This window comes from Anopheles ziemanni, chromosome 3, assembly GCF_943734765.1.
Source record: "Anopheles ziemanni chromosome 3, idAnoZiCoDA_A2_x.2, whole genome shotgun sequence".
Lineage (NCBI taxonomy): Eukaryota > Metazoa > Arthropoda > Insecta > Diptera > Culicidae > Anopheles > Anopheles ziemanni.
The window spans coordinates 60,902,484-60,930,099 of record NC_080706.1 but is presented as its reverse complement, the minus strand read 5'-3'; the positions used below and the strand labels follow the sequence as shown (position 1 = coordinate 60,930,099).

Genomic DNA, 27,616 nt, shown 5'->3' with positions numbered 1-27,616 from the left:
TTTCTATCGTCATATGTTGGGTTTTGTTTTTATTTATCATCATCATCATCATCATAGATTATTATATTATATATAATATATATATATATATATATAAGTTTATATTATGTGGTTTGTATTGTGTTGATTGCATCTCATACCTCTGATATGTATCAGCCAGGGGTTCACCATTTATCATCATCATCTTCTTCTTCATCATCATCATCATCATCATAGATATATATATTATATATATATATATCGATATAGCGTGCACCACGGGACGTGTACGACGGGACGGGTACGAAATAATCCTTCTTTCGGTAACGGGTTGGTGGTCCTGAAAAGGACCGTTTGGGTTTGGTTGAAAACGAAACGAACCGTTGTGTCACTTAGGCACGTTCACCACGGATACGGCGAGCAAGCTGGATGTCTTTCGGCATGATGGTGACGCGCTTCGCATGGATGGCACACAGATTCGTGTCCTCGAACAGACCGACCAAATACGCTTCACTCGCTTCCTGCAGCGCCATCACGGCCGAGCTCTGGAAACGCAGATCCGTCTTGAAGTCCTGTGCGATTTCACGCACCAATCGCTGGAAGGGCAACTTGCGGATCAGCAGCTCGGTCGACTTCTGGTAGCGACGGATTTCACGCAGAGCCACCGTTCCCGGCCGGTAGCGATGCGGCTTCTTCACTCCTCCGGTAGCCGGAGCACTCTTGCGGGCCGCCTTGGTGGCCAGCTGCTTGCGCGGTGCCTTTCCTCCGGTGGACTTACGGGCAGTTTGCTTGGTACGTGCCATCGTAGTTGATGTTGTTGATGCTGTTGACGTTGATCGGGTTCGACACGGGTCTGTTCACTTGTGGTGGTAATACAAAACTGGGCCGAACCGCGCCGTGAAACCGCGTTTATATAGTTTCGGGTCCCTCTTCGGGTGCTCACGATCGGGCAGGTCGGGTCAATAAAAACCGTGTTTCAGTGCCGAACCATCGTAGTTCGCCGAAACCGTTCGTTCAGTTTGCATCGTGTCAACATCAACCAATTGTGTAAAGCAGCAGCATCATGACCGGCCGTGGAAAAGGAGGCAAGGGACTGGGCAAAGGAGGTGCCAAGCGTCATCGCAAAGTGCTGCGTGATAACATCCAGGGAATCACGAAACCGGCCATCCGCCGTCTGGCTCGCCGTGGCGGTGTGAAGCGTATTTCCGGCCTGATCTACGAAGAAACTCGCGGTGTGCTGAAAGTGTTCCTCGAGAACGTGATCCGTGATGCCGTGACGTACACCGAGCACGCCAAGCGCAAGACCGTCACCGCCATGGACGTCGTGTACGCCCTGAAACGCCAGGGACGCACCCTGTACGGTTTCGGAGGTTAAGCTGCGCGAACAGCCCCCTTGTGTTACAAAAAAAATCGGTCCTTTTCAGGACCACCAAAACTGTTCCAGAAAGATATATTTCCTGCTCATTCGTATCAAACTAAGCTTTTGTGGCTCTCCCGACGCTCCGGCACATTTGCCGCCAAGAACGGCAGAAAAAAAAAAAACAAAAGAAATGCGACTTGACTACTCCTCTCCTTCTCTTACCCCATTCCCCATGCCCGAAACGATATCCGATGGAATACACAGCGAGTGGTACGGTGTACCGCGCGTAGTGGTAGTGGTGGTAGTGGTGATGCGCGATACACTACCGACGGTTCTGATTCTCGGATATGTGACCGATTCGTTTTTTTAACACGACGACCCACTGAGAGTTCGTAGAAAGGCGCCGGTCTACCACACGGGGCTCGGTGTGGCATACGGGGAAAAGAACGCTTTGGTCGTTTACATTGTTAAATTCCCTACCTGTAGAGCGCGTAGCGTTGGCCGTTTCTAACGCGATGATCAAAACCCATCACTTTTCATGGCCACGGGTAGAAATGAGCGGAAAAAGCTACATACCTGATATGAAGCAAAATGGTTTGCCCCGTTTAACCTACCAAACTTGCGATGTTACTTCACACATTGAGACACATTGCTTGAGTTAATTTTAAACATTTCTTTCGTTGTTCTCCAGCCACACTGTGAAATTACGTCCATTTTACCATTTTACTGCTGAAACTGCACTGAAACCAACTGCCATGGGCACTGAATGTAGTGAAATAAACCTTTATCACACGATTTTGTCGCCCTGAAAAGGACGGTTTTTGTGACGGTGAGATCTTCGGCGGGGTTTGTGAGCGCGACACGGTGCCGCGCGGCGGGGTGAGCACGAGAGAGCACGCCTTATGCCTTCTTTTCCGTCTTCTTCGGCAACAGCACGGCCTGAATGTTGGGCAGCACACCACCTTGGGCGATGGTCACACCGGAAAGCAGCTTGTTCAACTCTTCGTCGTTACGGATGGCCAGCTGCAGATGGCGCGGGATGATGCGCGTCTTCTTGTTGTCACGGGCGGCGTTACCGGCCAACTCGAGCACTTCCGCGGCCAGATACTCCATCACGGCCGCCAGATACACCGGTGCGCCGGCACCGACGCGCTCGGCATAGTTACCCTTGCGCAGCAGACGATGAATACGGCCGACCGGGAACTGCAGACCGGCACGATTCGAGCGGGACTTTGCCTTTCCCTTCACTTTACCACCCTTGCCGCGTCCAGACATTTTCGATTGTTTAACGAGAGGGATACGTGGTGCTCACTCGAAGAGGTTCTCTTCCGAACTATGCCGAAACGAACCTGAAACCGGGTTTATATAAACGTCGAGGTGTAGCGAAGCCAGCCAGCGAACTCGCCCGACGCTGAATAAAAGCCGAAGTGAGGGTCGAAAAACGCGTTAAAATTGAAGTGACGCTCAACGAGGAAACACGTTTCACGCACGTTAAACAATCGCAATGGCACCGAAAACCAGCGGAAAGGCAGCGAAGAAGTCTGGCAAGGCCCAGAAAAATATCTCCAAGTCGGACAAGAAGAAGAAGCGCAAGACCCGCAAGGAAAGCTACGCCATCTACATCTACAAGGTGCTGAAGCAAGTCCATCCGGACACTGGCATCTCGTCGAAGGCGATGAGCATCATGAACAGCTTCGTGAACGACATCTTCGAGCGCATCGCCGCCGAAGCGTCCCGCCTGGCGCACTACAACAAGCGTTCGACGATCACGTCACGCGAAATCCAGACCGCCGTCCGTCTGCTGCTTCCTGGTGAGCTGGCCAAGCACGCCGTGTCCGAGGGCACGAAGGCCGTCACCAAGTACACCAGCTCGAAGTAAGCTGGTTCGTCCGTGGTCGTCACAAACCACACCAACTCGTCGCATAACAACGGTCCTTTTCAGGACCACAAAATGTTTTCCAAACAAGAATCATTTCATTTCATTCCATTCCGTTCATCGAAGAGAAAGAAACCGACGAAGATCGAAAAATAATAATGTGTTTGTGTTGTGCGTTGAAGAAACAGAACAAAAAAAAAGTGTGCCGAACCGTTTTCTAGTTTAACATCACCACTTCGTTGTGTTTTGGCGCACACATAGCCGCGCGTTACACAAGCGCGCGTAAATGAATAGAATGAACATTTTAAACAGTGGTTTTAAGAAAAAACCTAACGGTTACTAACATTTAAAGCACTCCGTTATGGTTTCTATGGTTATGGCACAGCCAAAGGCAAAGCAATATGTCATTTTTTTTCTCGTCCAATACATATATGTTCAACTTGGTTCAATATGGAACAGATTCTCTTTAACAACTCGTTAAACCCACCGCATGTAATTGCTCACTAACTTAAAATCACCGCTAACGGATGGGGTTGCCTGGTGGTTTGTAAACGTTAGCATATGTATTATGTTATGGTTTGTGTCACGGCTAGGTTATGGCTGGCATGTTTGATTGCATTTCTATCGTCATATGTTGGGTTTTGTTTTTATTTATCATCATCATCATCATCATAGATTATTATATTATATATAATATATATATATATATATATAAGTTTATATTATGTGGTTTGTATTGTGTTGATTGCATCTCATACCTCTGATATGTATCAGCCAGGGGTTCACCATTTATCATCATCATCTTCTTCTTCATCATCATCATCATCATCATAGATATATATATTATATATATATATATCGATATAGCGTGCACCACGGGACGTGTACGACGGGACGGGTACGAAATAATCCTTCTTTCGGTAACGGGTTGGTGGTCCTGAAAAGGACCGTTTGGGTTTGGTTGAAAACGAAACGAACCGTTGTGTCACTTAGGCACGTTCACCACGGATACGGCGAGCAAGCTGGATGTCTTTCGGCATGATGGTGACGCGCTTCGCATGGATGGCACACAGATTCGTGTCCTCGAACAGACCGACCAAATACGCTTCACTCGCTTCCTGCAGCGCCATCACGGCCGAGCTCTGGAAACGCAGATCCGTCTTGAAGTCCTGTGCGATTTCACGCACCAATCGCTGGAAGGGCAACTTGCGGATCAGCAGCTCGGTCGACTTCTGGTAGCGACGGATTTCACGCAGAGCCACCGTTCCCGGCCGGTAGCGATGCGGCTTCTTCACTCCTCCGGTAGCCGGAGCACTCTTGCGGGCCGCCTTGGTGGCCAGCTGCTTGCGCGGTGCCTTTCCTCCGGTGGACTTACGGGCAGTTTGCTTGGTACGTGCCATCGTAGTTGATGTTGTTGATGCTGTTGACGTTGATCGGGTTCGACACGGGTCTGTTCACTTGTGGTGGTAATACAAAACTGGGCCGAACCGCGCCGTGAAACCGCGTTTATATAGTTTCGGGTCCCTCTTCGGGTGCTCACGATCGGGCAGGTCGGGTCAATAAAAACCGTGTTTCAGTGCCGAACCATCGTAGTTCGCCGAAACCGTTCGTTCAGTTTGCATCGTGTCAACATCAACCAATTGTGTAAAGCAGCAGCATCATGACCGGCCGTGGAAAAGGAGGCAAGGGACTGGGCAAAGGAGGTGCCAAGCGTCATCGCAAAGTGCTGCGTGATAACATCCAGGGAATCACGAAACCGGCCATCCGCCGTCTGGCTCGCCGTGGCGGTGTGAAGCGTATTTCCGGCCTGATCTACGAAGAAACTCGCGGTGTGCTGAAAGTGTTCCTCGAGAACGTGATCCGTGATGCCGTGACGTACACCGAGCACGCCAAGCGCAAGACCGTCACCGCCATGGACGTCGTGTACGCCCTGAAACGCCAGGGACGCACCCTGTACGGTTTCGGAGGTTAAGCTGCGCGAACAGCCCCCTTGTGTTACAAAAAAAATCGGTCCTTTTCAGGACCACCAAAACTGTTCCAGAAAGATATATTTCCTGCTCATTCGTATCAAACTAAGCTTTTGTGGCTCTCCCGACGCTCCGGCACATTTGCCGCCAAGAACGGCAGAAAAAAAAAAAACAAAAGAAATGCGACTTGACTACTCCTCTCCTTCTCTTACCCCATTCCCCATGCCCGAAACGATATCCGATGGAATACACAGCGAGTGGTACGGTGTACCGCGCGTAGTGGTAGTGGTGGTAGTGGTGATGCGCGATACACTACCGACGGTTCTGATTCTCGGATATGTGACCGATTCGTTTTTTTAACACGACGACCCACTGAGAGTTCGTAGAAAGGCGCCGGTCTACCACACGGGGCTCGGTGTGGCATACGGGGAAAAGAACGCTTTGGTCGTTTACATTGTTAAATTCCCTACCTGTAGAGCGCGTAGCGTTGGCCGTTTCTAACGCGATGATCAAAACCCATCACTTTTCATGGCCACGGGTAGAAATGAGCGGAAAAAGCTACATACCTGATATGAAGCAAAATGGTTTGCCCCGTTTAACCTACCAAACTTGCGATGTTACTTCACACATTGAGACACATTGCTTGAGTTAATTTTAAACATTTCTTTCGTTGTTCTCCAGCCACACTGTGAAATTACGTCCATTTTACCATTTTACTGCTGAAACTGCACTGAAACCAACTGCCATGGGCACTGAATGTAGTGAAATAAACCTTTATCACACGATTTTGTCGCCCTGAAAAGGACGGTTTTTGTGACGGTGAGATCTTCGGCGGGGTTTGTGAGCGCGACACGGTGCCGCGCGGCGGGGTGAGCACGAGAGAGCACGCCTTATGCCTTCTTTTCCGTCTTCTTCGGCAACAGCACGGCCTGAATGTTGGGCAGCACACCACCTTGGGCGATGGTCACACCGGAAAGCAGCTTGTTCAACTCTTCGTCGTTACGGATGGCCAGCTGCAGATGGCGCGGGATGATGCGCGTCTTCTTGTTGTCACGGGCGGCGTTACCGGCCAACTCGAGCACTTCCGCGGCCAGATACTCCATCACGGCCGCCAGATACACCGGTGCGCCGGCACCGACGCGCTCGGCATAGTTACCCTTGCGCAGCAGACGATGAATACGGCCGACCGGGAACTGCAGACCGGCACGATTCGAGCGGGACTTTGCCTTTCCCTTCACTTTACCACCCTTGCCGCGTCCAGACATTTTCGATTGTTTAACGAGAGGGATACGTGGTGCTCACTCGAAGAGGTTCTCTTCCGAACTATGCCGAAACGAACCTGAAACCGGGTTTATATAAACGTCGAGGTGTAGCGAAGCCAGCCAGCGAACTCGCCCGACGCTGAATAAAAGCCGAAGTGAGGGTCGAAAAACGCGTTAAAATTGAAGTGACGCTCAACGAGGAAACACGTTTCACGCACGTTAAACAATCGCAATGGCACCGAAAACCAGCGGAAAGGCAGCGAAGAAGTCTGGCAAGGCCCAGAAAAATATCTCCAAGTCGGACAAGAAGAAGAAGCGCAAGACCCGCAAGGAAAGCTACGCCATCTACATCTACAAGGTGCTGAAGCAAGTCCATCCGGACACTGGCATCTCGTCGAAGGCGATGAGCATCATGAACAGCTTCGTGAACGACATCTTCGAGCGCATCGCCGCCGAAGCGTCCCGCCTGGCGCACTACAACAAGCGTTCGACGATCACGTCACGCGAAATCCAGACCGCCGTCCGTCTGCTGCTTCCTGGTGAGCTGGCCAAGCACGCCGTGTCCGAGGGCACGAAGGCCGTCACCAAGTACACCAGCTCGAAGTAAGCTGGTTCGTCCGTGGTCGTCACAAACCACACCAACTCGTCGCATAACAACGGTCCTTTTCAGGACCACAAAATGTTTTCCAAACAAGAATCATTTCATTTCATTCCATTCCGTTCATCGAAGAGAAAGAAACCGACGAAGATCGAAAAATAATAATGTGTTTGTGTTGTGCGTTGAAGAAACAGAACAAAAAAAAAGTGTGCCGAACCGTTTTCTAGTTTAACATCACCACTTCGTTGTGTTTTGGCGCACACATAGCCGCGCGTTACACAAGCGCGCGTAAATGAATAGAATGAACATTTTAAACAGTGGTTTTAAGAAAAAACCTAACGGTTACTAACATTTAAAGCACTCCGTTATGGTTTCTATGGTTATGGCACAGCCAAAGGCAAAGCAATATGTCATTTTTTTTCTCGTCCAATACATATATGTTCAACTTGGTTCAATATGGAACAGATTCTCTTTAACAACTCGTTAAACCCACCGCATGTAATTGCTCACTAACTTAAAATCACCGCTAACGGATGGGGTTGCCTGGTGGTTTGTAAACGTTAGCATATGTATTATGTTATGGTTTGTGTCACGGCTAGGTTATGGCTGGCATGTTTGATTGCATTTCTATCGTCATATGTTGGGTTTTGTTTTTATTTATCATCATCATCATCATCATAGATTATTATATTATATATAATATATATATATATATATATAAGTTTATATTATGTGGTTTGTATTGTGTTGATTGCATCTCATACCTCTGATATGTATCAGCCAGGGGTTCACCATTTATCATCATCATCTTCTTCTTCATCATCATCATCATCATCATAGATATATATATTATATATATATATATCGATATAGCGTGCACCACGGGACGTGTACGACGGGACGGGTACGAAATAATCCTTCTTTCGGTAACGGGTTGGTGGTCCTGAAAAGGACCGTTTGGGTTTGGTTGAAAACGAAACGAACCGTTGTGTCACTTAGGCACGTTCACCACGGATACGGCGAGCAAGCTGGATGTCTTTCGGCATGATGGTGACGCGCTTCGCATGGATGGCACACAGATTCGTGTCCTCGAACAGACCGACCAAATACGCTTCACTCGCTTCCTGCAGCGCCATCACGGCCGAGCTCTGGAAACGCAGATCCGTCTTGAAGTCCTGTGCGATTTCACGCACCAATCGCTGGAAGGGCAACTTGCGGATCAGCAGCTCGGTCGACTTCTGGTAGCGACGGATTTCACGCAGAGCCACCGTTCCCGGCCGGTAGCGATGCGGCTTCTTCACTCCTCCGGTAGCCGGAGCACTCTTGCGGGCCGCCTTGGTGGCCAGCTGCTTGCGCGGTGCCTTTCCTCCGGTGGACTTACGGGCAGTTTGCTTGGTACGTGCCATCGTAGTTGATGTTGTTGATGCTGTTGACGTTGATCGGGTTCGACACGGGTCTGTTCACTTGTGGTGGTAATACAAAACTGGGCCGAACCGCGCCGTGAAACCGCGTTTATATAGTTTCGGGTCCCTCTTCGGGTGCTCACGATCGGGCAGGTCGGGTCAATAAAAACCGTGTTTCAGTGCCGAACCATCGTAGTTCGCCGAAACCGTTCGTTCAGTTTGCATCGTGTCAACATCAACCAATTGTGTAAAGCAGCAGCATCATGACCGGCCGTGGAAAAGGAGGCAAGGGACTGGGCAAAGGAGGTGCCAAGCGTCATCGCAAAGTGCTGCGTGATAACATCCAGGGAATCACGAAACCGGCCATCCGCCGTCTGGCTCGCCGTGGCGGTGTGAAGCGTATTTCCGGCCTGATCTACGAAGAAACTCGCGGTGTGCTGAAAGTGTTCCTCGAGAACGTGATCCGTGATGCCGTGACGTACACCGAGCACGCCAAGCGCAAGACCGTCACCGCCATGGACGTCGTGTACGCCCTGAAACGCCAGGGACGCACCCTGTACGGTTTCGGAGGTTAAGCTGCGCGAACAGCCCCCTTGTGTTACAAAAAAAATCGGTCCTTTTCAGGACCACCAAAACTGTTCCAGAAAGATATATTTCCTGCTCATTCGTATCAAACTAAGCTTTTGTGGCTCTCCCGACGCTCCGGCACATTTGCCGCCAAGAACGGCAGAAAAAAAAAAAACAAAAGAAATGCGACTTGACTACTCCTCTCCTTCTCTTACCCCATTCCCCATGCCCGAAACGATATCCGATGGAATACACAGCGAGTGGTACGGTGTACCGCGCGTAGTGGTAGTGGTGGTAGTGGTGATGCGCGATACACTACCGACGGTTCTGATTCTCGGATATGTGACCGATTCGTTTTTTTAACACGACGACCCACTGAGAGTTCGTAGAAAGGCGCCGGTCTACCACACGGGGCTCGGTGTGGCATACGGGGAAAAGAACGCTTTGGTCGTTTACATTGTTAAATTCCCTACCTGTAGAGCGCGTAGCGTTGGCCGTTTCTAACGCGATGATCAAAACCCATCACTTTTCATGGCCACGGGTAGAAATGAGCGGAAAAAGCTACATACCTGATATGAAGCAAAATGGTTTGCCCCGTTTAACCTACCAAACTTGCGATGTTACTTCACACATTGAGACACATTGCTTGAGTTAATTTTAAACATTTCTTTCGTTGTTCTCCAGCCACACTGTGAAATTACGTCCATTTTACCATTTTACTGCTGAAACTGCACTGAAACCAACTGCCATGGGCACTGAATGTAGTGAAATAAACCTTTATCACACGATTTTGTCGCCCTGAAAAGGACGGTTTTTGTGACGGTGAGATCTTCGGCGGGGTTTGTGAGCGCGACACGGTGCCGCGCGGCGGGGTGAGCACGAGAGAGCACGCCTTATGCCTTCTTTTCCGTCTTCTTCGGCAACAGCACGGCCTGAATGTTGGGCAGCACACCACCTTGGGCGATGGTCACACCGGAAAGCAGCTTGTTCAACTCTTCGTCGTTACGGATGGCCAGCTGCAGATGGCGCGGGATGATGCGCGTCTTCTTGTTGTCACGGGCGGCGTTACCGGCCAACTCGAGCACTTCCGCGGCCAGATACTCCATCACGGCCGCCAGATACACCGGTGCGCCGGCACCGACGCGCTCGGCATAGTTACCCTTGCGCAGCAGACGATGAATACGGCCGACCGGGAACTGCAGACCGGCACGATTCGAGCGGGACTTTGCCTTTCCCTTCACTTTACCACCCTTGCCGCGTCCAGACATTTTCGATTGTTTAACGAGAGGGATACGTGGTGCTCACTCGAAGAGGTTCTCTTCCGAACTATGCCGAAACGAACCTGAAACCGGGTTTATATAAACGTCGAGGTGTAGCGAAGCCAGCCAGCGAACTCGCCCGACGCTGAATAAAAGCCGAAGTGAGGGTCGAAAAACGCGTTAAAATTGAAGTGACGCTCAACGAGGAAACACGTTTCACGCACGTTAAACAATCGCAATGGCACCGAAAACCAGCGGAAAGGCAGCGAAGAAGTCTGGCAAGGCCCAGAAAAATATCTCCAAGTCGGACAAGAAGAAGAAGCGCAAGACCCGCAAGGAAAGCTACGCCATCTACATCTACAAGGTGCTGAAGCAAGTCCATCCGGACACTGGCATCTCGTCGAAGGCGATGAGCATCATGAACAGCTTCGTGAACGACATCTTCGAGCGCATCGCCGCCGAAGCGTCCCGCCTGGCGCACTACAACAAGCGTTCGACGATCACGTCACGCGAAATCCAGACCGCCGTCCGTCTGCTGCTTCCTGGTGAGCTGGCCAAGCACGCCGTGTCCGAGGGCACGAAGGCCGTCACCAAGTACACCAGCTCGAAGTAAGCTGGTTCGTCCGTGGTCGTCACAAACCACACCAACTCGTCGCATAACAACGGTCCTTTTCAGGACCACAAAATGTTTTCCAAACAAGAATCATTTCATTTCATTCCATTCCGTTCATCGAAGAGAAAGAAACCGACGAAGATCGAAAAATAATAATGTGTTTGTGTTGTGCGTTGAAGAAACAGAACAAAAAAAAAGTGTGCCGAACCGTTTTCTAGTTTAACATCACCACTTCGTTGTGTTTTGGCGCACACATAGCCGCGCGTTACACAAGCGCGCGTAAATGAATAGAATGAACATTTTAAACAGTGGTTTTAAGAAAAAACCTAACGGTTACTAACATTTAAAGCACTCCGTTATGGTTTCTATGGTTATGGCACAGCCAAAGGCAAAGCAATATGTCATTTTTTTTCTCGTCCAATACATATATGTTCAACTTGGTTCAATATGGAACAGATTCTCTTTAACAACTCGTTAAACCCACCGCATGTAATTGCTCACTAACTTAAAATCACCGCTAACGGATGGGGTTGCCTGGTGGTTTGTAAACGTTAGCATATGTATTATGTTATGGTTTGTGTCACGGCTAGGTTATGGCTGGCATGTTTGATTGCATTTCTATCGTCATATGTTGGGTTTTGTTTTTATTTATCATCATCATCATCATCATAGATTATTATATTATATATAATATATATATATATATATATAAGTTTATATTATGTGGTTTGTATTGTGTTGATTGCATCTCATACCTCTGATATGTATCAGCCAGGGGTTCACCATTTATCATCATCATCTTCTTCTTCATCATCATCATCATCATCATAGATATATATATTATATATATATATATCGATATAGCGTGCACCACGGGACGTGTACGACGGGACGGGTACGAAATAATCCTTCTTTCGGTAACGGGTTGGTGGTCCTGAAAAGGACCGTTTGGGTTTGGTTGAAAACGAAACGAACCGTTGTGTCACTTAGGCACGTTCACCACGGATACGGCGAGCGAGCTGGATGTCTTTCGGCATGATGGTGACGCGCTTCGCATGGATGGCACACAGATTCGTGTCCTCGAACAGACCGACCAAATACGCTTCACTCGCTTCCTGCAGCGCCATCACGGCCGAGCTCTGGAAACGCAGATCCGTCTTGAAGTCCTGTGCGATTTCACGCACCAATCGCTGGAAGGGCAACTTGCGGATCAGCAGCTCGGTCGACTTCTGGTAGCGACGGATTTCACGCAGAGCCACCGTTCCCGGCCGGTAGCGATGCGGCTTCTTCACTCCTCCGGTAGCCGGAGCACTCTTGCGGGCCGCCTTGGTGGCCAGCTGCTTGCGCGGTGCCTTTCCTCCGGTGGACTTACGGGCAGTTTGCTTGGTACGTGCCATCGTAGTTGATGTTGTTGATGCTGTTGACGTTGATCGGGTTCGACACGGGTCTGTTCACTTGTGGTGGTAATACAAAACTGGGCCGAACCGCGCCGTGAAACCGCGTTTATATAGTTTCGGGTCCCTCTTCGGGTGCTCACGATCGGGCAGGTCGGGTCAATAAAAACCGTGTTTCAGTGCCGAACCATCGTAGTTCGCCGAAACCGTTCGTTCAGTTTGCATCGTGTCAACATCAACCAATTGTGTAAAGCAGCAGCATCATGACCGGCCGTGGAAAAGGAGGCAAGGGACTGGGCAAAGGAGGTGCCAAGCGTCATCGCAAAGTGCTGCGTGATAACATCCAGGGAATCACGAAACCGGCCATCCGCCGTCTGGCTCGCCGTGGCGGTGTGAAGCGTATTTCCGGCCTGATCTACGAAGAAACTCGCGGTGTGCTGAAAGTGTTCCTCGAGAACGTGATCCGTGATGCCGTGACGTACACCGAGCACGCCAAGCGCAAGACCGTCACCGCCATGGACGTCGTGTACGCCCTGAAACGCCAGGGACGCACCCTGTACGGTTTCGGAGGTTAAGCTGCGCGAACAGCCCCCTTGTGTTACAAAAAAAATCGGTCCTTTTCAGGACCACCAAAACTGTTCCAGAAAGATATATTTCCTGCTCATTCGTATCAAACTAAGCTTTTGTGGCTCTCCCGACGCTCCGGCACATTTGCCGCCAAGAACGGCAGAAAAAAAAAAAACAAAAGAAATGCGACTTGACTACTCCTCTCCTTCTCTTACCCCATTCCCCATGCCCGAAACGATATCCGATGGAATACACAGCGAGTGGTACGGTGTACCGCGCGTAGTGGTAGTGGTGGTAGTGGTGATGCGCGATACACTACCGACGGTTCTGATTCTCGGATATGTGACCGATTCGTTTTTTTAACACGACGACCCACTGAGAGTTCGTAGAAAGGCGCCGGTCTACCACACGGGGCTCGGTGTGGCATACGGGGAAAAGAACGCTTTGGTCGTTTACATTGTTAAATTCCCTACCTGTAGAGCGCGTAGCGTTGGCCGTTTCTAACGCGATGATCAAAACCCATCACTTTTCATGGCCACGGGTAGAAATGAGCGGAAAAAGCTACATACCTGATATGAAGCAAAATGGTTTGCCCCGTTTAACCTACCAAACTTGCGATGTTACTTCACACATTGAGACACATTGCTTGAGTTAATTTTAAACATTTCTTTCGTTGTTCTCCAGCCACACTGTGAAATTACGTCCATTTTACCATTTTACTGCTGAAACTGCACTGAAACCAACTGCCATGGGCACTGAATGTAGTGAAATAAACCTTTATCACACGATTTTGTCGCCCTGAAAAGGACGGTTTTTGTGACGGTGAGATCTTCGGCGGGGTTTGTGAGCGCGACACGGTGCCGCGCGGCGGGGTGAGCACGAGAGAGCACGCCTTATGCCTTCTTTTCCGTCTTCTTCGGCAACAGCACGGCCTGAATGTTGGGCAGCACACCACCTTGGGCGATGGTCACACCGGAAAGCAGCTTGTTCAACTCTTCGTCGTTACGGATGGCCAGCTGCAGATGGCGCGGGATGATGCGCGTCTTCTTGTTGTCACGGGCGGCGTTACCGGCCAACTCGAGCACTTCCGCGGCCAGATACTCCATCACGGCCGCCAGATACACCGGTGCGCCGGCACCGACGCGCTCGGCATAGTTACCCTTGCGCAGCAGACGATGAATACGGCCGACCGGGAACTGCAGACCGGCACGATTCGAGCGGGACTTTGCCTTTCCCTTCACTTTACCACCCTTGCCGCGTCCAGACATTTTCGATTGTTTAACGAGAGGGATACGTGGTGCTCACTCGAAGAGGTTCTCTTCCGAACTATGCCGAAACGAACCTGAAACCGGGTTTATATAAACGTCGAGGTGTAGCGAAGCCAGCCAGCGAACTCGCCCGACGCTGAATAAAAGCCGAAGTGAGGGTCGAAAAACGCGTTAAAATTGAAGTGACGCTCAACGAGGAAACACGTTTCACGCACGTTAAACAATCGCAATGGCACCGAAAACCAGCGGAAAGGCAGCGAAGAAGTCTGGCAAGGCCCAGAAAAATATCTCCAAGTCGGACAAGAAGAAGAAGCGCAAGACCCGCAAGGAAAGCTACGCCATCTACATCTACAAGGTGCTGAAGCAAGTCCATCCGGACACTGGCATCTCGTCGAAGGCGATGAGCATCATGAACAGCTTCGTGAACGACATCTTCGAGCGCATCGCCGCCGAAGCGTCCCGCCTGGCGCACTACAACAAGCGTTCGACGATCACGTCACGCGAAATCCAGACCGCCGTCCGTCTGCTGCTTCCTGGTGAGCTGGCCAAGCACGCCGTGTCCGAGGGCACGAAGGCCGTCACCAAGTACACCAGCTCGAAGTAAGCTGGTTCGTCCGTGGTCGTCACAAACCACACCAACTCGTCGCATAACAACGGTCCTTTTCAGGACCACAAAATGTTTTCCAAACAAGAATCATTTCATTTCATTCCATTCCGTTCATCGAAGAGAAAGAAACCGACGAAGATCGAAAAATAATAATGTGTTTGTGTTGTGCGTTGAAGAAACAGAACAAAAAAAAAGTGTGCCGAACCGTTTTCTAGTTTAACATCACCACTTCGTTGTGTTTTGGCGCACACATAGCCGCGCGTTACACAAGCGCGCGTAAATGAATAGAATGAACATTTTAAACAGTGGTTTTAAGAAAAAACCTAACGGTTACTAACATTTAAAGCACTCCGTTATGGTTTCTATGGTTATGGCACAGCCAAAGGCAAAGCAATATGTCATTTTTTTTCTCGTCCAATACATATATGTTCAACTTGGTTCAATATGGAACAGATTCTCTTTAACAACTCGTTAAACCCACCGCATGTAATTGCTCACTAACTTAAAATCACCGCTAACGGATGGGGTTGCCTGGTGGTTTGTAAACGTTAGCATATGTATTATGTTATGGTTTGTGTCACGGCTAGGTTATGGCTGGCATGTTTGATTGCATTTCTATCGTCATATGTTGGGTTTTGTTTTTATTTATCATCATCATCATCATCATAGATTATTATATTATATATAATATATATATATATATATATAAGTTTATATTATGTGGTTTGTATTGTGTTGATTGCATCTCATACCTCTGATATGTATCAGCCAGGGGTTCACCATTTATCATCATCATCTTCTTCTTCATCATCATCATCATCATCATAGATATATATATTATATATATATATATCGATATAGCGTGCACCACGGGACGTGTACGACGGGACGGGTACGAAATAATCCTTCTTTCGGTAACGGGTTGGTGGTCCTGAAAAGGACCGTTTGGGTTTGGTTGAAAACGAAACGAACCGTTGTGTCACTTAGGCACGTTCACCACGGATACGGCGAGCAAGCTGGATGTCTTTCGGCATGATGGTGACGCGCTTCGCATGGATGGCACACAGATTCGTGTCCTCGAACAGACCGACCAAATACGCTTCACTCGCTTCCTGCAGCGCCATCACGGCCGAGCTCTGGAAACGCAGATCCGTCTTGAAGTCCTGTGCGATTTCACGCACCAATCGCTGGAAGGGCAACTTGCGGATCAGCAGCTCGGTCGACTTCTGGTAGCGACGGATTTCACGCAGAGCCACCGTTCCCGGCCGGTAGCGATGCGGCTTCTTCACTCCTCCGGTAGCCGGAGCACTCTTGCGGGCCGCCTTGGTGGCCAGCTGCTTGCGCGGTGCCTTTCCTCCGGTGGACTTACGGGCAGTTTGCTTGGTACGTGCCATCGTAGTTGATGTTGTTGATGCTGTTGACGTTGATCGGGTTCGACACGGGTCTGTTCACTTGTGGTGGTAATACAAAACTGGGCCGAACCGCGCCGTGAAACCGCGTTTATATAGTTTCGGGTCCCTCTTCGGGTGCTCACGATCGGGCAGGTCGGGTCAATAAAAACCGTGTTTCAGTGCCGAACCATCGTAGTTCGCCGAAACCGTTCGTTCAGTTTGCATCGTGTCAACATCAACCAATTGTGTAAAGCAGCAGCATCATGACCGGCCGTGGAAAAGGAGGCAAGGGACTGGGCAAAGGAGGTGCCAAGCGTCATCGCAAAGTGCTGCGTGATAACATCCAGGGAATCACGAAACCGGCCATCCGCCGTCTGGCTCGCCGTGGCGGTGTGAAGCGTATTTCCGGCCTGATCTACGAAGAAACTCGCGGTGTGCTGAAAGTGTTCCTCGAGAACGTGATCCGTGATGCCGTGACGTACACCGAGCACGCCAAGCGCAAGACCGTCACCGCCATGGACGTCGTGTACGCCCTGAAACGCCAGGGACGCACCCTGTACGGTTTCGGAGGTTAAGCTGCGCGAACAGCCCCCTTGTGTTACAAAAAAAATCGGTCCTTTTCAGGACCACCAAAACTGTTCCAGAAAGATATATTTCCTGCTCATTCGTATCAAACTAAGCTTTTGTGGCTCTCCCGACGCTCCGGCACATTTGCCGCCAAGAACGGCAGAAAAAAAAAAAACAAAAGAAATGCGACTTGACTACTCCTCTCCTTCTCTTACCCCATTCCCCATGCCCGAAACGATATCCGATGGAATACACAGCGAGTGGTACGGTGTACCGCGCGTAGTGGTAGTGGTGGTAGTGGTGATGCGCGATACACTACCGACGGTTCTGATTCTCGGATATGTGACCGATTCGTTTTTTTAACACGACGACCCACTGAGAGTTCGTAGAAAGGCGCCGGTCTACCACACGGGGCTCGGTGTGGCATACGGGGAAAAGAACGCTTTGGTCGTTTACATTGTTAAATTCCCTACCTGTAGAGCGCGTAGCGTTGGCCGTTTCTAACGCGATGATCAAAACCCATCACTTTTCATGGCCACGGGTAGAAATGAGCGGAAAAAGCTACATACCTGATATGAAGCAAAATGGTTTGCCCCGTTTAACCTACCAAACTTGCGATGTTACTTCACACATTGAGACACATTGCTTGAGTTAATTTTAAACATTTCTTTCGTTGTTCTCCAGCCACACTGTGAAATTACGTCCATTTTACCATTTTACTGCTGAAACTGCACTGAAACCAACTGCCATGGGCACTGAATGTAGTGAAATAAACCTTTATCACACGATTTTGTCGCCCTGAAAAGGACGGTTTTTGTGACGGTGAGATCTTCGGCGGGGTTTGTGAGCGCGACACGGTGCCGCGCGGCGGGGTGAGCACGAGAGAGCACGCCTTATGCCTTCTTTTCCGTCTTCTTCGGCAACAGCACGGCCTGAATGTTGGGCAGCACACCACCTTGGGCGATGGTCACACCGGAAAGCAGCTTGTTCAACTCTTCGTCGTTACGGATGGCCAGCTGCAGATGGCGCGGGATGATGCGCGTCTTCTTGTTGTCACGGGCGGCGTTACCGGCCAACTCGAGCACTTCCGCGGCCAGATACTCCATCACGGCCGCCAGATACACCGGTGCGCCGGCACCGACGCGCTCGGCATAGTTACCCTTGCGCAGCAGACGATGAATACGGCCGACCGGGAACTGCAGACCGGCACGATTCGAGCGGGACTTTGCCTTTCCCTTCACTTTACCACCCTTGCCGCGTCCAGACATTTTCGATTGTTTAACGAGAGGGATACGTGGTGCTCACTCGAAGAGGTTCTCTTCCGAACTATGCCGAAACGAACCTGAAACCGGGTTTATATAAACGTCGAGGTGTAGCGAAGCCAGCCAGCGAACTCGCCCGACGCTGAATAAAAGCCGAAGTGAGGGTCGAAAAACGCGTTAAAATTGAAGTGACGCTCAACGAGGAAACACGTTTCACGCACGTTAAACAATCGCAATGGCACCGAAAACCAGCGGAAAGGCAGCGAAGAAGTCTGGCAAGGCCCAGAAAAATATCTCCAAGTCGGACAAGAAGAAGAAGCGCAAGACCCGCAAGGAAAGCTACGCCATCTACATCTACAAGGTGCTGAAGCAAGTCCATCCGGACACTGGCATCTCGTCGAAGGCGATGAGCATCATGAACAGCTTCGTGAACGACATCTTCGAGCGCATCGCCGCCGAAGCGTCCCGCCTGGCGCACTACAACAAGCGTTCGACGATCACGTCACGCGAAATCCAGACCGCCGTCCGTCTGCTGCTTCCTGGTGAGCTGGCCAAGCACGCCGTGTCCGAGGGCACGAAGGCCGTCACCAAGTACACCAGCTCGAAGTAAGCTGGTTCGTCCGTGGTCGTCACAAACCACACCAACTCGTCGCATAACAACGGTCCTTTTCAGGACCACAAAATGTTTTCCAAACAAGAATCATTTCATTTCATTCCATTCCGTTCATCGAAGAGAAAGAAACCGACGAAGATCGAAAAATAATAATGTGTTTGTGTTGTGCGTTGAAGAAACAGAACAAAAAAAAAGTGTGCCGAACCGTTTTCTAGTTTAACATCACCACTTCGTTGTGTTTTGGCGCACACATAGCCGCGCGTTACACAAGCGCGCGTAAATGAATAGAATGAACATTTTAAACAGTGGTTTTAAGAAAAAACCTAACGGTTACTAACATTTAAAGCACTCCGTTATGGTTTCTATGGTTATGGCACAGCCAAAGGCAAAGCAATATGTCATTTTTTTTCTCGTCCAATACATATATGTTCAACTTGGTTCAATATGGAACAGATTCTCTTTAACAACTCGTTAAACCCACCGCATGTAATTGCTCACTAACTTAAAATCACCGCTAACGGATGGGGTTGCCTGGTGGTTTGTAAACGTTAGCATATGTATTATGTTATGGTTTGTGTCACGGCTAGGTTATGGCTGGCATGTTTGATTGCATTTCTATCGTCATATGTTGGGTTTTGTTTTTATTTATCATCATCATCATCATCATAGATTATTATATTATATATAATATATATATATATATATATAAGTTTATATTATGTGGTTTGTATTGTGTTGATTGCATCTCATACCTCTGATATGTATCAGCCAGGGGTTCACCATTTATCATCATCATCTTCTTCTTCATCATCATCATCATCATCATAGATATATATATTATATATATATATATCGATATAGCGTGCACCACGGGACGTGTACGACGGGACGGGTACGAAATAATCCTTCTTTCGGTAACGGGTTGGTGGTCCTGAAAAGGACCGTTTGGGTTTGGTTGAAAACGAAACGAACCGTTGTGTCACTTAGGCACGTTCACCACGGATACGGCGAGCAAGCTGGATGTCTTTCGGCATGATGGTGACGCGCTTCGCATGGATGGCACACAGATTCGTGTCCTCGAACAGACCGACCAAATACGCTTCACTCGCTTCCTGCAGCGCCATCACGGCCGAGCTCTGGAAACGCAGATCCGTCTTGAAGTCCTGGGCAATTTCACGAACCAGGCGCTGGAAGGGCAGCTTGCGGATCAGCAGCTCGGTCGATTTCTGGTAGCGACGGATTTCACGCAGAGCCACCGTTCCCGGCCGGTAGCGATGCGGCTTCTTCACTCCTCCGGTAGCCGGAGCACTCTTGCGGGCCGCCTTGGTGGCCAGCTGCTTGCGCGGTGCCTTTCCTCCGGTGGACTTACGGGCAGTTTGCTTGGTACGTGCCATCGTAGTTGATGTTGTTGATGCTGTTGACGTTGATCGGGTTCGACACGGGTCTGTTCACTTGTGGTGGTAATACAAAACTGGGCCGAACCGCGCCGTGAAACCGCGTTTATATAGTTTCGGGTCCCTCTTCGGGTGCTCACGATCGGGCAGGTCGGGTCAATAAAAACCGTGTTTCAGTGCCGAACCATCGTAGTTCGCCGAAACCGTTCGTTCAGTTTGCATCATCGTGTCAACATCAACCAATTGTGTAAAGCAGCAGCATCATGACCGGCCGTGGAAAAGGAGGCAAGGGACTGGGCAAAGGAGGTGCCAAGCGTCATCGCAAAGTGCTGCGTGATAACATCCAGGGAATCACGAAACCGGCCATCCGCCGTCTGGCTCGCCGTGGCGGTGTGAAGCGTATTTCCGGCCTGATCTACGAAGAAACTCGCGGTGTGCTGAAAGTGTTCCTCGAGAACGTGATCCGTGATGCCGTGACGTACACCGAGCACGCCAAGCGCAAGACCGTCACCGCCATGGACGTCGTGTACGCCCTGAAACGCCAGGGACGCACCCTGTACGGTTTCGGAGGTTAAGCTGCGCGAACAGCCCCCTTGTGTTACAAAAAAAATCGGTCCTTTTCAGGACCACCAAAACTGTTCCAGAAAGATATATTTCCTGCTCATTCGTATCAAACTAAGCTTTTGTGGCTCTCCCGACGCTCCGGCACATTTGCCGCCAAGAACGGCAGAAAAAAAAAAAACAAAAGAAATGCGACTTGACTACTCCTCTCCTTCTCTTACCCCATTCCCCATGCCCGAAACGATATCCGATGGAATACACAGCGAGTGGTACGGTGTACCGCGCGTAGTGGTAGTGGTGGTAGTGGTGATGCGCGATACACTACCGACGGTTCTGATTCTCGGATATGTGACCGATTCGTTTTTTTAACACGACGACCCACTGAGAGTTCGTAGAAAGGCGCCGGTCTACCACACGGGGCTCGGTGTGGCATACGGGGAAAAGAACGCTTTGGTCGTTTACATTGTTAAATTCCCTACCTGTAGAGCGCGTAGCGTTGGCCGTTTCTAACGCGATGATCAAAACCCATCACTTTTCATGGCCACGGGTAGAAATGAGCGGAAAAAGCTACATACCTGATATGAAGCAAAATGGTTTGCCCCGTTTAACCTACCAAACTTGCGATGTTACTTCACACATTGAGACACATTGCTTGAGTTAATTTTAAACATTTCTTTCGTTGTTCTCCAGCCACACTGTGAAATTACGTCCATTTTACCATTTTACTGCTGAAACTGCACTGAAACCAACTGCCATGGGCACTGAATGTAGTGAAATAAACCTTTATCACACGATTTTGTCGCCCTGAAAAGGACGGTTTTTGTGACGGTGAGATCTTCGGCGGGGTTTGTGAGCGCGACACGGTGCCGCGCGGCGGGGTGAGCACGAGAGAGCACGCCTTATGCCTTCTTTTCCGTCTTCTTCGGCAACAGCACGGCCTGAATGTTGGGCAGCACACCACCTTGGGCGATGGTCACACCGGAAAGCAGCTTGTTCAACTCTTCGTCGTTACGGATGGCCAGCTGCAGATGGCGCGGGATGATGCGCGTCTTCTTGTTGTCACGGGCGGCGTTACCGGCCAACTCGAGCACTTCCGCGGCCAGATACTCCATCACGGCCGCCAGATACACCGGTGCGCCGGCACCGACGCGCTCGGCATAGTTACCCTTGCGCAGCAGACGATGAATACGGCCGACCGGGAACTGCAGACCGGCACGATTCGAGCGGGACTTTGCCTTTCCCTTCACTTTACCACCCTTGCCGCGTCCAGACATTTTCGATTGTTTAACGAGAGGGATACGTGGTGCTCACTCGAAGAGGTTCTCTTCCGAACTATGCCGAAACGAACCTGAAACCGGGTTTATATAAACGTCGAGGTGTAGCGAAGCCAGCCAGCGAACTCGCCCGACGCTGAATAAAAGCCGAAGTGAGGGTCGAAAAACGCGTTAAAATTGAAGTGACGCTCAACGAGGAAACACGTTTCACGCACGTTAAACAATCGCAATGGCACCGAAAACCAGCGGAAAGGCAGCGAAGAAGTCTGGCAAGGCCCAGAAAAATATCTCCAAGTCGGACAAGAAGAAGAAGCGCAAGACCCGCAAGGAAAGCTACGCCATCTACATCTACAAGGTGCTGAAGCAAGTCCATCCGGACACTGGCATCTCGTCGAAGGCGATGAGCATCATGAACAGCTGAACGACATCTTCGAGCGCATCGCCGCCGAAGCGTCCCGCCTGGCGCACTACAACAAGCGTTCGACGATCACGTCACGCGAAATCCAGACCGCCGTCCGTCTGCTGCTTCCTGGTGAGCTGGCCAAGCACGCCGTGTCCGAGGGCACGAAGGCCGTCACCAAGTACACCAGCTCGAAGTAAGCTGGTTCGTCCGTGGTCGTCACAAACCACACCAACTCGTCGCATAACAACGGTCCTTTTCAGGACCACAAAATGTTTTCCAAACAAGAATCATTTCATTTCATTCCATTCCGTTCATCGAAGAGAAAGAAACCGACGAAGATCGAAAAATAATAATGTGTTTGTGTTGTGCGTTGAAGAAACAGAACAAAAAAAAAGTGTGCCGAACCGTTTTCTAGTTTAACATCACCACTTCGTTGTGTTTTGGCGCACACATAGCCGCGCGTTACACAAGCGCGCGTAAATGAATAGAATGAACATTTTAAACAGTGGTTTTAAGAAAAAACCTAACGGTTACTAACATTTAAAGCACTCCGTTATGGTTTCTATGGTTATGGCACAGCCAAAGGCAAAGCAATATGTCATTTTTTTTCTCGTCCAATACATATATGTTCAACTTGGTTCAATATGGAACAGATTCTCTTTAACAACTCGTTAAACCCACCGCATGTAATTGCTCACTAACTTAAAATCGCCGCCTACGGATGGGGTTGCCTGGTGGTTTGTAAACGTTAGCATATGTATTATGTTATGGTTTGTGTCACGGCTAGGTTATGGCTGGCATGTTTGATTGCATTTCTATCGTCATATGTTGGGTTTTGTTTTTATTTATCATCATCATCATCATCATAGATTATTATATTATATATAATATATATATATATATATATATAAGTTTATATTATGTGGTTTGTATTGTGTTGATTGCATCTCATACCTCTGATATGTATCAGCCAGGGGTTCACCATTTATCATCATCATCTTCTTCTTCATCATCATCATCATCATAGATATATATATTATATATATATATATCGATATAGCGTGCACCACGGGACGTGTACGACGGGACGGGTACGAAATAATCCTTCTTTCGGTAACGGGTTGGTGGTCCTGAAAAGGACCGTTTGGGTTTGGTTGAAAACGAAACGAACCGTTGTGTCACTTAGGCACGTTCACCACGGATACGGCGAGCAAGCTGGATGTCTTTCGGCATGATGGTGACGCGCTTCGCATGGATGGCACACAGATTCGTGTCCTCGAACAGACCGACCAAATACGCTTCACTCGCTTCCTGCAGCGCCATCACGGCCGAGCTCTGGAAACGCAGATCCGTCTTGAAGTCCTGTGCGATTTCACGCACCAATCGCTGGAAGGGCAACTTGCGGATCAGCAGCTCGGTCGACTTCTGGTAGCGACGGATTTCACGCAGAGCCACCGTTCCCGGCCGGTAGCGATGCGGCTTCTTCACTCCTCCGGTAGCCGGAGCACTCTTGCGGGCCGCCTTGGTGGCCAGCTGCTTGCGCGGTGCCTTTCCTCCGGTGGACTTACGGGCAGTTTGCTTGGTACGTGCCATCGTAGTTGATGTTGTTGATGCTGTTGACGTTGATCGGGTTCGACACGGGTCTGTTCACTTGTGGTGGTAATACAAAACTGGGCCGAACCGCGCCGTGAAACCGCGTTTATATAGTTTCGGGTCCCTCTTCGGGTGCTCACGATCGGGCAGGTCGGGTCAATAAAAACCGTGTTTCAGTGCCGAACCATCGTAGTTCGCCGAAACCGTTCGTTCAGTTTGCATCGTGTCAACATCAACCAATTGTGTAAAGCAGCAGCATCATGACCGGCCGTGGAAAAGGAGGCAAGGGACTGGGCAAAGGAGGTGCCAAGCGTCATCGCAAAGTGCTGCGTGATAACATCCAGGGAATCACGAAACCGGCCATCCGCCGTCTGGCTCGCCGTGGCGGTGTGAAGCGTATTTCCGGCCTGATCTACGAAGAAACTCGCGGTGTGCTGAAAGTGTTCCTCGAGAACGTGATCCGTGATGCCGTGACGTACACCGAGCACGCCAAGCGCAAGACCGTCACCGCCATGGACGTCGTGTACGCCCTGAAACGCCAGGGACGCACCCTGTACGGTTTCGGAGGTTAAGCTGCGCGAACAGCCCCCTTGTGTTACAAAAAAAATCGGTCCTTTTCAGGACCACCAAAACTGTTCCAGAAAGATATATTTCCTGCTCATTCGTATCAAACTAAGCTTTTGTGGCTCTCCCGACGCTCCGGCACATTTGCCGCCAAGAACGGCAGAAAAAAAAAAAACAAAAGAAATGCGACTTGACTACTCCTCTCCTTCTCTTACCCCATTCCCCATGCCCGAAACGATATCCGATGGAATACACAGCGAGTGGTACGGTGTACCGCGCGTAGTGGTAGTGGTGGTAGTGGTGATGCGCGATACACTACCGACGGTTCTGATTCTCGGATATGTGACCGATTCGTTTTTTTAACACGACGACCCACTGAGAGTTCGTAGAAAGGCGCCGGTCTACCACACGGGGCTCGGTGTGGCATACGGGGAAAAGAACGCTTTGGTCGTTTACATTGTTAAATTCCCTACCTGTAGAGCGCGTAGCGTTGGCCGTTTCTAACGCGATGATCAAAACCCATCACTTTTCATGGCCACGGGTAGAAATGAGCGGAAAAAGCTACATACCTGATATGAAGCAAAATGGTTTGCCCCGTTTAACCTACCAAACTTGCGATGTTACTTCACACATTGAGACACATTGCTTGAGTTAATTTTAAACATTTCTTTCGTTGTTCTCCAGCCACACTGTGAAATTACGTCCATTTTACCATTTTACTGCTGAAACTGCACTGAAACCAACTGCCATGGGCACTGAATGTAGTGAAATAAACCTTTATCACACGATTTTGTCGCCCTGAAAAGGACGGTTTTTGTGACGGTGAGATCTTCGGCGGGGTTTGTGAGCGCGACACGGTGCCGCGCGGCGGGGTGAGCACGAGAGAGCACGCCTTATGCCTTCTTTTCCGTCTTCTTCGGCAACAGCACGGCCTGAATGTTGGGCAGCACACCACCTTGGGCGATGGTCACACCGGAAAGCAGCTTGTTCAACTCTTCGTCGTTACGGATGGCCAGCTGCAGATGGCGCGGGATGATGCGCGTCTTCTTGTTGTCACGGGCGGCGTTACCGGCCAACTCGAGCACTTCCGCGGCCAGATACTCCATCACGGCCGCCAGATACACCGGTGCGCCGGCACCGACGCGCTCGGCATAGTTACCCTTGCGCAGCAGACGATGAATACGGCCGACCGGGAACTGCAGACCGGCACGATTCGAGCGGGACTTTGCCTTTCCCTTCACTTTACCACCCTTGCCGCGTCCAGACATTTTCGATTGTTTAACGAGAGGGATACGTGGTGCTCACTCGAAGAGGTTCTCTTCCGAACTATGCCGAAACGAACCTGAAACCGGGTTTATATAAACGTCGAGGTGTAGCGAAGCCAGCCAGCGAACTCGCCCGACGCTGAATAAAAGCCGAAGTGAGGGTCGAAAAACGCGTTAAAATTGAAGTGACGCTCAACGAGGAAACACGTTTCACGCACGTTAAACAATCGCAATGGCACCGAAAACCAGCGGAAAGGCAGCGAAGAAGTCTGGCAAGGCCCAGAAAAATATCTCCAAGTCGGACAAGAAGAAGAAGCGCAAGACCCGCAAGGAAAGCTACGCCATCTACATCTACAAGGTGCTGAAGCAAGTCCATCCGGACACTGGCATCTCGTCGAAGGCGATGAGCATCATGAACAGCTTCGTGAACGACATCTTCGAGCGCATCGCCGCCGAAGCGTCCCGCCTGGCGCACTACAACAAGCGTTCGACGATCACGTCACGCGAAATCCAGACCGCCGTCCGTCTGCTGCTTCCTGGTGAGCTGGCCAAGCACGCCGTGTCCGAGGGCACGAAGGCCGTCACCAAGTACACCAGCTCGAAGTAAGCTGGTTCGTCCGTGGTCGTCACAAACCACACCAACTCGTCGCATAACAACGGTCCTTTTCAGGACCACAAAATGTTTTCCAAACAAGAATCATTTCATTTCATTCCATTCCGTTCATCGAAGAGAAAGAAACCGACGAAGATCGAAAAATAATAATGTGTTTGTGTTGTGCGTTGAAGAAACAGAACAAAAAAAAAGTGTGCCGAACCGTTTTCTAGTTTAACATCACCACTTCGTTGTGTTTTGGCGCACACATAGCCGCGCGTTACACAAGCGCGCGTAAATGAATAGAATGAACATTTTAAACAGTGGTTTTAAGAAAAAACCTAACGGTTACTAACATTTAAAGCACTCCGTTATGGTTTCTATGGTTATGGCACAGCCAAAGGCAAAGCAATATGTCATTTTTTTTCTCGTCCAATACATATATGTTCAACTTGGTTCAATATGGAACAGATTCTCTTTAACAACTCGTTAAACCCACCGCATGTAATTGCTCACTAACTTAAAATCGCCGCCTACGGATGGGGTTGCCTGGTGGTTTGTAAACGTTAGCATATGTATTATGTTATGGTTTGTGTCACGGCTAGGTTATGGCTGGCATGTTTGATTGCATTTCTATCGTCATATGTTGGGTTTTGTTTTTATTTATCATCATCATCATCATCATAGATTATTATATTATATATAATATATATATATATATATATAAGTTTATATTATGTGGTTTGTATTGTGTTGATTGCATCTCATACCTCTGATATGTATCAGCCAGGGGTTCACCATTTATCATCATCATCTTCTTCTTCATCATCATCATCATCATAGATATATATATTATATATATATATATCGATATAGCGTGCACCACGGGACGTGTACGACGGGACGGGTACGAAATAATCCTTCTTTCGGTAACGGGTTGGTGGTCCTGAAAAGGACCGTTTGGGTTTGGTTGAAAACGAAACGAACCGTTGTGTCACTTAGGCACGTTCACCACGGATACGGCGAGCAAGCTGGATGTCTTTCGGCATGATGGTGACGCGCTTCGCATGGATGGCACACAGATTCGTGTCCTCGAACAGACCGACCAAATACGCTTCACTCGCTTCCTGCAGCGCCATCACGGCCGAGCTCTGGAAACGCAGATCCGTCTTGAAGTCCTGTGCGATTTCACGCACCAATCGCTGGAAGGGCAACTTGCGGATCAGCAGCTCGGTCGACTTCTGGTAGCGACGGATTTCACGCAGAGCCACCGTTCCCGGCCGGTAGCGATGCGGCTTCTTCACTCCTCCGGTAGCCGGAGCACTCTTGCGGGCCGCCTTGGTGGCCAGCTGCTTGCGCGGTGCCTTTCCTCCGGTGGACTTACGGGCAGTTTGCTTGGTACGTGCCATCGTAGTTG

General features: G+C 49.8%; 21 protein-coding genes across 21 annotated transcripts; 10 read left to right on the top strand and 11 right to left on the bottom strand.

Moving 5' to 3' along the window:
* Nucleotides 1-371: 371 nt before the first annotated feature.
* On the bottom strand, nt 372-4,615 carry LOC131285164 (uncharacterized). The gene is made up of 4 exons (XM_058314023.1): nt 4,211-4,615; nt 2,246-2,596; nt 1,048-1,333; nt 372-802 (listed from the first exon to the last, which is right to left on the bottom strand). Exons 1-4 carry the CDS (start codon nt 4,613-4,615, stop codon nt 372-374), a joined length of 1,473 nt encoding a protein of 490 aa, XP_058170006.1.
* Nucleotides 2,240-2,617, bottom strand: LOC131286240 (histone H2A). The gene has a single exon (XM_058315169.1). It carries the CDS (start codon nt 2,612-2,614, stop codon nt 2,240-2,242), a length of 375 nt encoding a protein of 124 aa, XP_058171152.1. The 5' UTR covers nt 2,615-2,617.
* Nucleotides 2,844-3,218, top strand: LOC131286238 (histone H2B). Its single transcript, XM_058315167.1, has one exon. The coding sequence runs from the start codon at nt 2,844-2,846 to the stop codon at nt 3,216-3,218; it is 375 nt and encodes a 124-aa protein (XP_058171150.1).
* Nucleotides 4,616-4,860: 245 nt separating the features above from the next.
* On the top strand, nt 4,861-5,187 carry LOC131286080 (histone H4). The gene has a single exon (XM_058314945.1). It carries the CDS (start codon nt 4,876-4,878, stop codon nt 5,185-5,187), a length of 312 nt encoding a protein of 103 aa, XP_058170928.1. The 5' UTR covers nt 4,861-4,875.
* Nucleotides 5,188-6,072: 885 nt separating this feature from the next.
* Nucleotides 6,073-6,450, bottom strand: LOC131286078 (histone H2A). Its single transcript, XM_058314943.1, has one exon. The coding sequence runs from the start codon at nt 6,445-6,447 to the stop codon at nt 6,073-6,075; it is 375 nt and encodes a 124-aa protein (XP_058170926.1). The 5' UTR covers nt 6,448-6,450.
* Nucleotides 6,451-6,676: 226 nt separating this feature from the next.
* On the top strand, nt 6,677-7,051 carry LOC131286076 (histone H2B). The gene has a single exon (XM_058314941.1). It carries the CDS (start codon nt 6,677-6,679, stop codon nt 7,049-7,051), a length of 375 nt encoding a protein of 124 aa, XP_058170924.1.
* A 986-nt stretch (nt 7,052-8,037) lies between these two features.
* LOC131285163 (uncharacterized) lies at nt 8,038-12,281 on the bottom strand. Its single transcript, XM_058314022.1, has 4 exons — nt 11,877-12,281; nt 9,912-10,262; nt 8,714-8,999; nt 8,038-8,468 (listed from the first exon to the last, which is right to left on the bottom strand). Exons 1-4 carry the CDS (start codon nt 12,279-12,281, stop codon nt 8,038-8,040), a joined length of 1,473 nt encoding a protein of 490 aa, XP_058170005.1.
* Nucleotides 9,906-10,283, bottom strand: LOC131286079 (histone H2A). Its single transcript, XM_058314944.1, has one exon. It carries the CDS (start codon nt 10,278-10,280, stop codon nt 9,906-9,908), a length of 375 nt encoding a protein of 124 aa, XP_058170927.1. The 5' UTR covers nt 10,281-10,283.
* On the top strand, nt 10,510-10,884 carry LOC131286077 (histone H2B). The gene has a single exon (XM_058314942.1). The coding sequence runs from the start codon at nt 10,510-10,512 to the stop codon at nt 10,882-10,884; it is 375 nt and encodes a 124-aa protein (XP_058170925.1).
* A 245-nt stretch (nt 12,282-12,526) lies between the features above and the next one.
* On the top strand, nt 12,527-12,853 carry LOC131284028 (histone H4). The gene has a single exon (XM_058312882.1). It carries the CDS (start codon nt 12,542-12,544, stop codon nt 12,851-12,853), a length of 312 nt encoding a protein of 103 aa, XP_058168865.1. The 5' UTR covers nt 12,527-12,541.
* Nucleotides 12,854-13,738: 885 nt separating this feature from the next.
* Nucleotides 13,739-14,116, bottom strand: LOC131284026 (histone H2A). Its single transcript, XM_058312880.1, has one exon. It carries the CDS (start codon nt 14,111-14,113, stop codon nt 13,739-13,741), a length of 375 nt encoding a protein of 124 aa, XP_058168863.1. The 5' UTR covers nt 14,114-14,116.
* A 226-nt stretch (nt 14,117-14,342) lies between these two features.
* Nucleotides 14,343-14,717, top strand: LOC131284024 (histone H2B). Its single transcript, XM_058312878.1, has one exon. The coding sequence runs from the start codon at nt 14,343-14,345 to the stop codon at nt 14,715-14,717; it is 375 nt and encodes a 124-aa protein (XP_058168861.1).
* A 986-nt stretch (nt 14,718-15,703) lies between these two features.
* Nucleotides 15,704-19,947, bottom strand: LOC131285162 (uncharacterized). The gene is made up of 4 exons (XM_058314021.1): nt 19,543-19,947; nt 17,578-17,928; nt 16,380-16,665; nt 15,704-16,134 (listed from the first exon to the last, which is right to left on the bottom strand). The coding sequence occupies exons 1-4, from the start codon at nt 19,945-19,947 to the stop codon at nt 15,704-15,706; spliced, it is 1,473 nt and encodes a 490-aa protein (XP_058170004.1).
* LOC131284027 (histone H2A) lies at nt 17,572-17,949 on the bottom strand. Its single transcript, XM_058312881.1, has one exon. It carries the CDS (start codon nt 17,944-17,946, stop codon nt 17,572-17,574), a length of 375 nt encoding a protein of 124 aa, XP_058168864.1. The 5' UTR covers nt 17,947-17,949.
* Nucleotides 18,176-18,550, top strand: LOC131284025 (histone H2B). The gene has a single exon (XM_058312879.1). The coding sequence runs from the start codon at nt 18,176-18,178 to the stop codon at nt 18,548-18,550; it is 375 nt and encodes a 124-aa protein (XP_058168862.1).
* Nucleotides 19,948-20,195: 248 nt separating the features above from the next.
* LOC131286785 (histone H4) lies at nt 20,196-20,522 on the top strand. Its single transcript, XM_058315783.1, has one exon. The coding sequence runs from the start codon at nt 20,211-20,213 to the stop codon at nt 20,520-20,522; it is 312 nt and encodes a 103-aa protein (XP_058171766.1). The 5' UTR covers nt 20,196-20,210.
* Nucleotides 20,523-21,407: 885 nt separating this feature from the next.
* Nucleotides 21,408-21,785, bottom strand: LOC131286783 (histone H2A). The gene has a single exon (XM_058315781.1). It carries the CDS (start codon nt 21,780-21,782, stop codon nt 21,408-21,410), a length of 375 nt encoding a protein of 124 aa, XP_058171764.1. The 5' UTR covers nt 21,783-21,785.
* A 226-nt stretch (nt 21,786-22,011) lies between these two features.
* On the top strand, nt 22,012-22,382 carry LOC131285160 (histone H2B-like). Its single transcript, XM_058314020.1, has 2 exons — nt 22,012-22,137; nt 22,200-22,382. Exons 1-2 carry the CDS (start codon nt 22,012-22,014, stop codon nt 22,380-22,382), a joined length of 309 nt encoding a protein of 102 aa, XP_058170003.1.
* A 985-nt stretch (nt 22,383-23,367) lies between these two features.
* LOC131285159 (uncharacterized) lies at nt 23,368-27,608 on the bottom strand. Its single transcript, XM_058314019.1, has 4 exons — nt 27,204-27,608; nt 25,242-25,592; nt 24,044-24,329; nt 23,368-23,798 (listed from the first exon to the last, which is right to left on the bottom strand). Exons 1-4 carry the CDS (start codon nt 27,606-27,608, stop codon nt 23,368-23,370), a joined length of 1,473 nt encoding a protein of 490 aa, XP_058170002.1.
* On the bottom strand, nt 25,236-25,613 carry LOC131286784 (histone H2A). Its single transcript, XM_058315782.1, has one exon. The coding sequence runs from the start codon at nt 25,608-25,610 to the stop codon at nt 25,236-25,238; it is 375 nt and encodes a 124-aa protein (XP_058171765.1). The 5' UTR covers nt 25,611-25,613.
* LOC131286781 (histone H2B) lies at nt 25,840-26,214 on the top strand. Its single transcript, XM_058315780.1, has one exon. The coding sequence runs from the start codon at nt 25,840-25,842 to the stop codon at nt 26,212-26,214; it is 375 nt and encodes a 124-aa protein (XP_058171763.1).
* Nucleotides 27,609-27,616: the final 8 nt, after the last annotated feature.

Excerpts from the sequence above, each read along its gene's own strand:
- LOC131286080 (XM_058314945.1), top strand. The coding sequence starts at position 4,876 with ATGACCGGCCGTGGAAAAGGAGGCAAGGGACTGGGCAAAGGAGGTGCC.
- LOC131285162 (XM_058314021.1), bottom strand. The coding sequence starts at position 19,947 with ATGGCACGTACCAAGCAAACTGCCCGTAAGTCCACCGGAGGAAAGGCA. Across the intron at positions 16,666-17,577 it reads CGAAGAAGACGGAAAAGAAG|GGTGCGTCCCTGGCGTTTCA; the intron begins GCATAAGGCGTG and ends GAAACCGTACAG. Across the intron at positions 16,135-16,379 it reads TGCCTCCTTTTCCACGGCCG|CATCAACAACATCAACTACG; the intron begins GTCATGATGCTG and ends CAACGTCAACAG.
- LOC131284024 (XM_058312878.1), top strand. The coding sequence starts at position 14,343 with ATGGCACCGAAAACCAGCGGAAAGGCAGCGAAGAAGTCTGGCAAGGCC.
- LOC131285160 (XM_058314020.1), top strand. The coding sequence starts at position 22,012 with ATGGCACCGAAAACCAGCGGAAAGGCAGCGAAGAAGTCTGGCAAGGCC. Across the intron at positions 22,138-22,199 it reads ACGCCATCTACATCTACAAG|CTGAACGACATCTTCGAGCG; the intron begins GTGCTGAAGCAA and ends CATCATGAACAG.
- LOC131284027 (XM_058312881.1), bottom strand. The coding sequence starts at position 17,946 with ATGTCTGGACGCGGCAAGGGTGGTAAAGTGAAGGGAAAGGCAAAGTCC.
- LOC131284026 (XM_058312880.1), bottom strand. The coding sequence starts at position 14,113 with ATGTCTGGACGCGGCAAGGGTGGTAAAGTGAAGGGAAAGGCAAAGTCC.
- LOC131286076 (XM_058314941.1), top strand. The coding sequence starts at position 6,677 with ATGGCACCGAAAACCAGCGGAAAGGCAGCGAAGAAGTCTGGCAAGGCC.
- LOC131284028 (XM_058312882.1), top strand. The coding sequence starts at position 12,542 with ATGACCGGCCGTGGAAAAGGAGGCAAGGGACTGGGCAAAGGAGGTGCC.
- LOC131286078 (XM_058314943.1), bottom strand. The coding sequence starts at position 6,447 with ATGTCTGGACGCGGCAAGGGTGGTAAAGTGAAGGGAAAGGCAAAGTCC.
- LOC131285164 (XM_058314023.1), bottom strand. The coding sequence starts at position 4,615 with ATGGCACGTACCAAGCAAACTGCCCGTAAGTCCACCGGAGGAAAGGCA. Across the intron at positions 1,334-2,245 it reads CGAAGAAGACGGAAAAGAAG|GGTGCGTCCCTGGCGTTTCA; the intron begins GCATAAGGCGTG and ends GAAACCGTACAG. Across the intron at positions 803-1,047 it reads TGCCTCCTTTTCCACGGCCG|CATCAACAACATCAACTACG; the intron begins GTCATGATGCTG and ends CAACGTCAACAG.
- LOC131286077 (XM_058314942.1), top strand. The coding sequence starts at position 10,510 with ATGGCACCGAAAACCAGCGGAAAGGCAGCGAAGAAGTCTGGCAAGGCC.
- LOC131286783 (XM_058315781.1), bottom strand. The coding sequence starts at position 21,782 with ATGTCTGGACGCGGCAAGGGTGGTAAAGTGAAGGGAAAGGCAAAGTCC.
- LOC131285163 (XM_058314022.1), bottom strand. The coding sequence starts at position 12,281 with ATGGCACGTACCAAGCAAACTGCCCGTAAGTCCACCGGAGGAAAGGCA. Across the intron at positions 9,000-9,911 it reads CGAAGAAGACGGAAAAGAAG|GGTGCGTCCCTGGCGTTTCA; the intron begins GCATAAGGCGTG and ends GAAACCGTACAG. Across the intron at positions 8,469-8,713 it reads TGCCTCCTTTTCCACGGCCG|CATCAACAACATCAACTACG; the intron begins GTCATGATGCTG and ends CAACGTCAACAG.
- LOC131286781 (XM_058315780.1), top strand. The coding sequence starts at position 25,840 with ATGGCACCGAAAACCAGCGGAAAGGCAGCGAAGAAGTCTGGCAAGGCC.
- LOC131286079 (XM_058314944.1), bottom strand. The coding sequence starts at position 10,280 with ATGTCTGGACGCGGCAAGGGTGGTAAAGTGAAGGGAAAGGCAAAGTCC.
- LOC131285159 (XM_058314019.1), bottom strand. The coding sequence starts at position 27,608 with ATGGCACGTACCAAGCAAACTGCCCGTAAGTCCACCGGAGGAAAGGCA. Across the intron at positions 25,593-27,203 it reads GCCGTATCCGTGGTGAACGT|GGTGGTAAAGTGAAGGGAAA; the intron begins GCCTAAGTGACA and ends GGACGCGGCAAG. Across the intron at positions 24,330-25,241 it reads CGAAGAAGACGGAAAAGAAG|GGTGCGTCCCTGGCGTTTCA; the intron begins GCATAAGGCGTG and ends GAAACCGTACAG.
- LOC131286784 (XM_058315782.1), bottom strand. The coding sequence starts at position 25,610 with ATGTCTGGACGCGGCAAGGGTGGTAAAGTGAAGGGAAAGGCAAAGTCC.
- LOC131284025 (XM_058312879.1), top strand. The coding sequence starts at position 18,176 with ATGGCACCGAAAACCAGCGGAAAGGCAGCGAAGAAGTCTGGCAAGGCC.
- LOC131286240 (XM_058315169.1), bottom strand. The coding sequence starts at position 2,614 with ATGTCTGGACGCGGCAAGGGTGGTAAAGTGAAGGGAAAGGCAAAGTCC.
- LOC131286785 (XM_058315783.1), top strand. The coding sequence starts at position 20,211 with ATGACCGGCCGTGGAAAAGGAGGCAAGGGACTGGGCAAAGGAGGTGCC.
- LOC131286238 (XM_058315167.1), top strand. The coding sequence starts at position 2,844 with ATGGCACCGAAAACCAGCGGAAAGGCAGCGAAGAAGTCTGGCAAGGCC.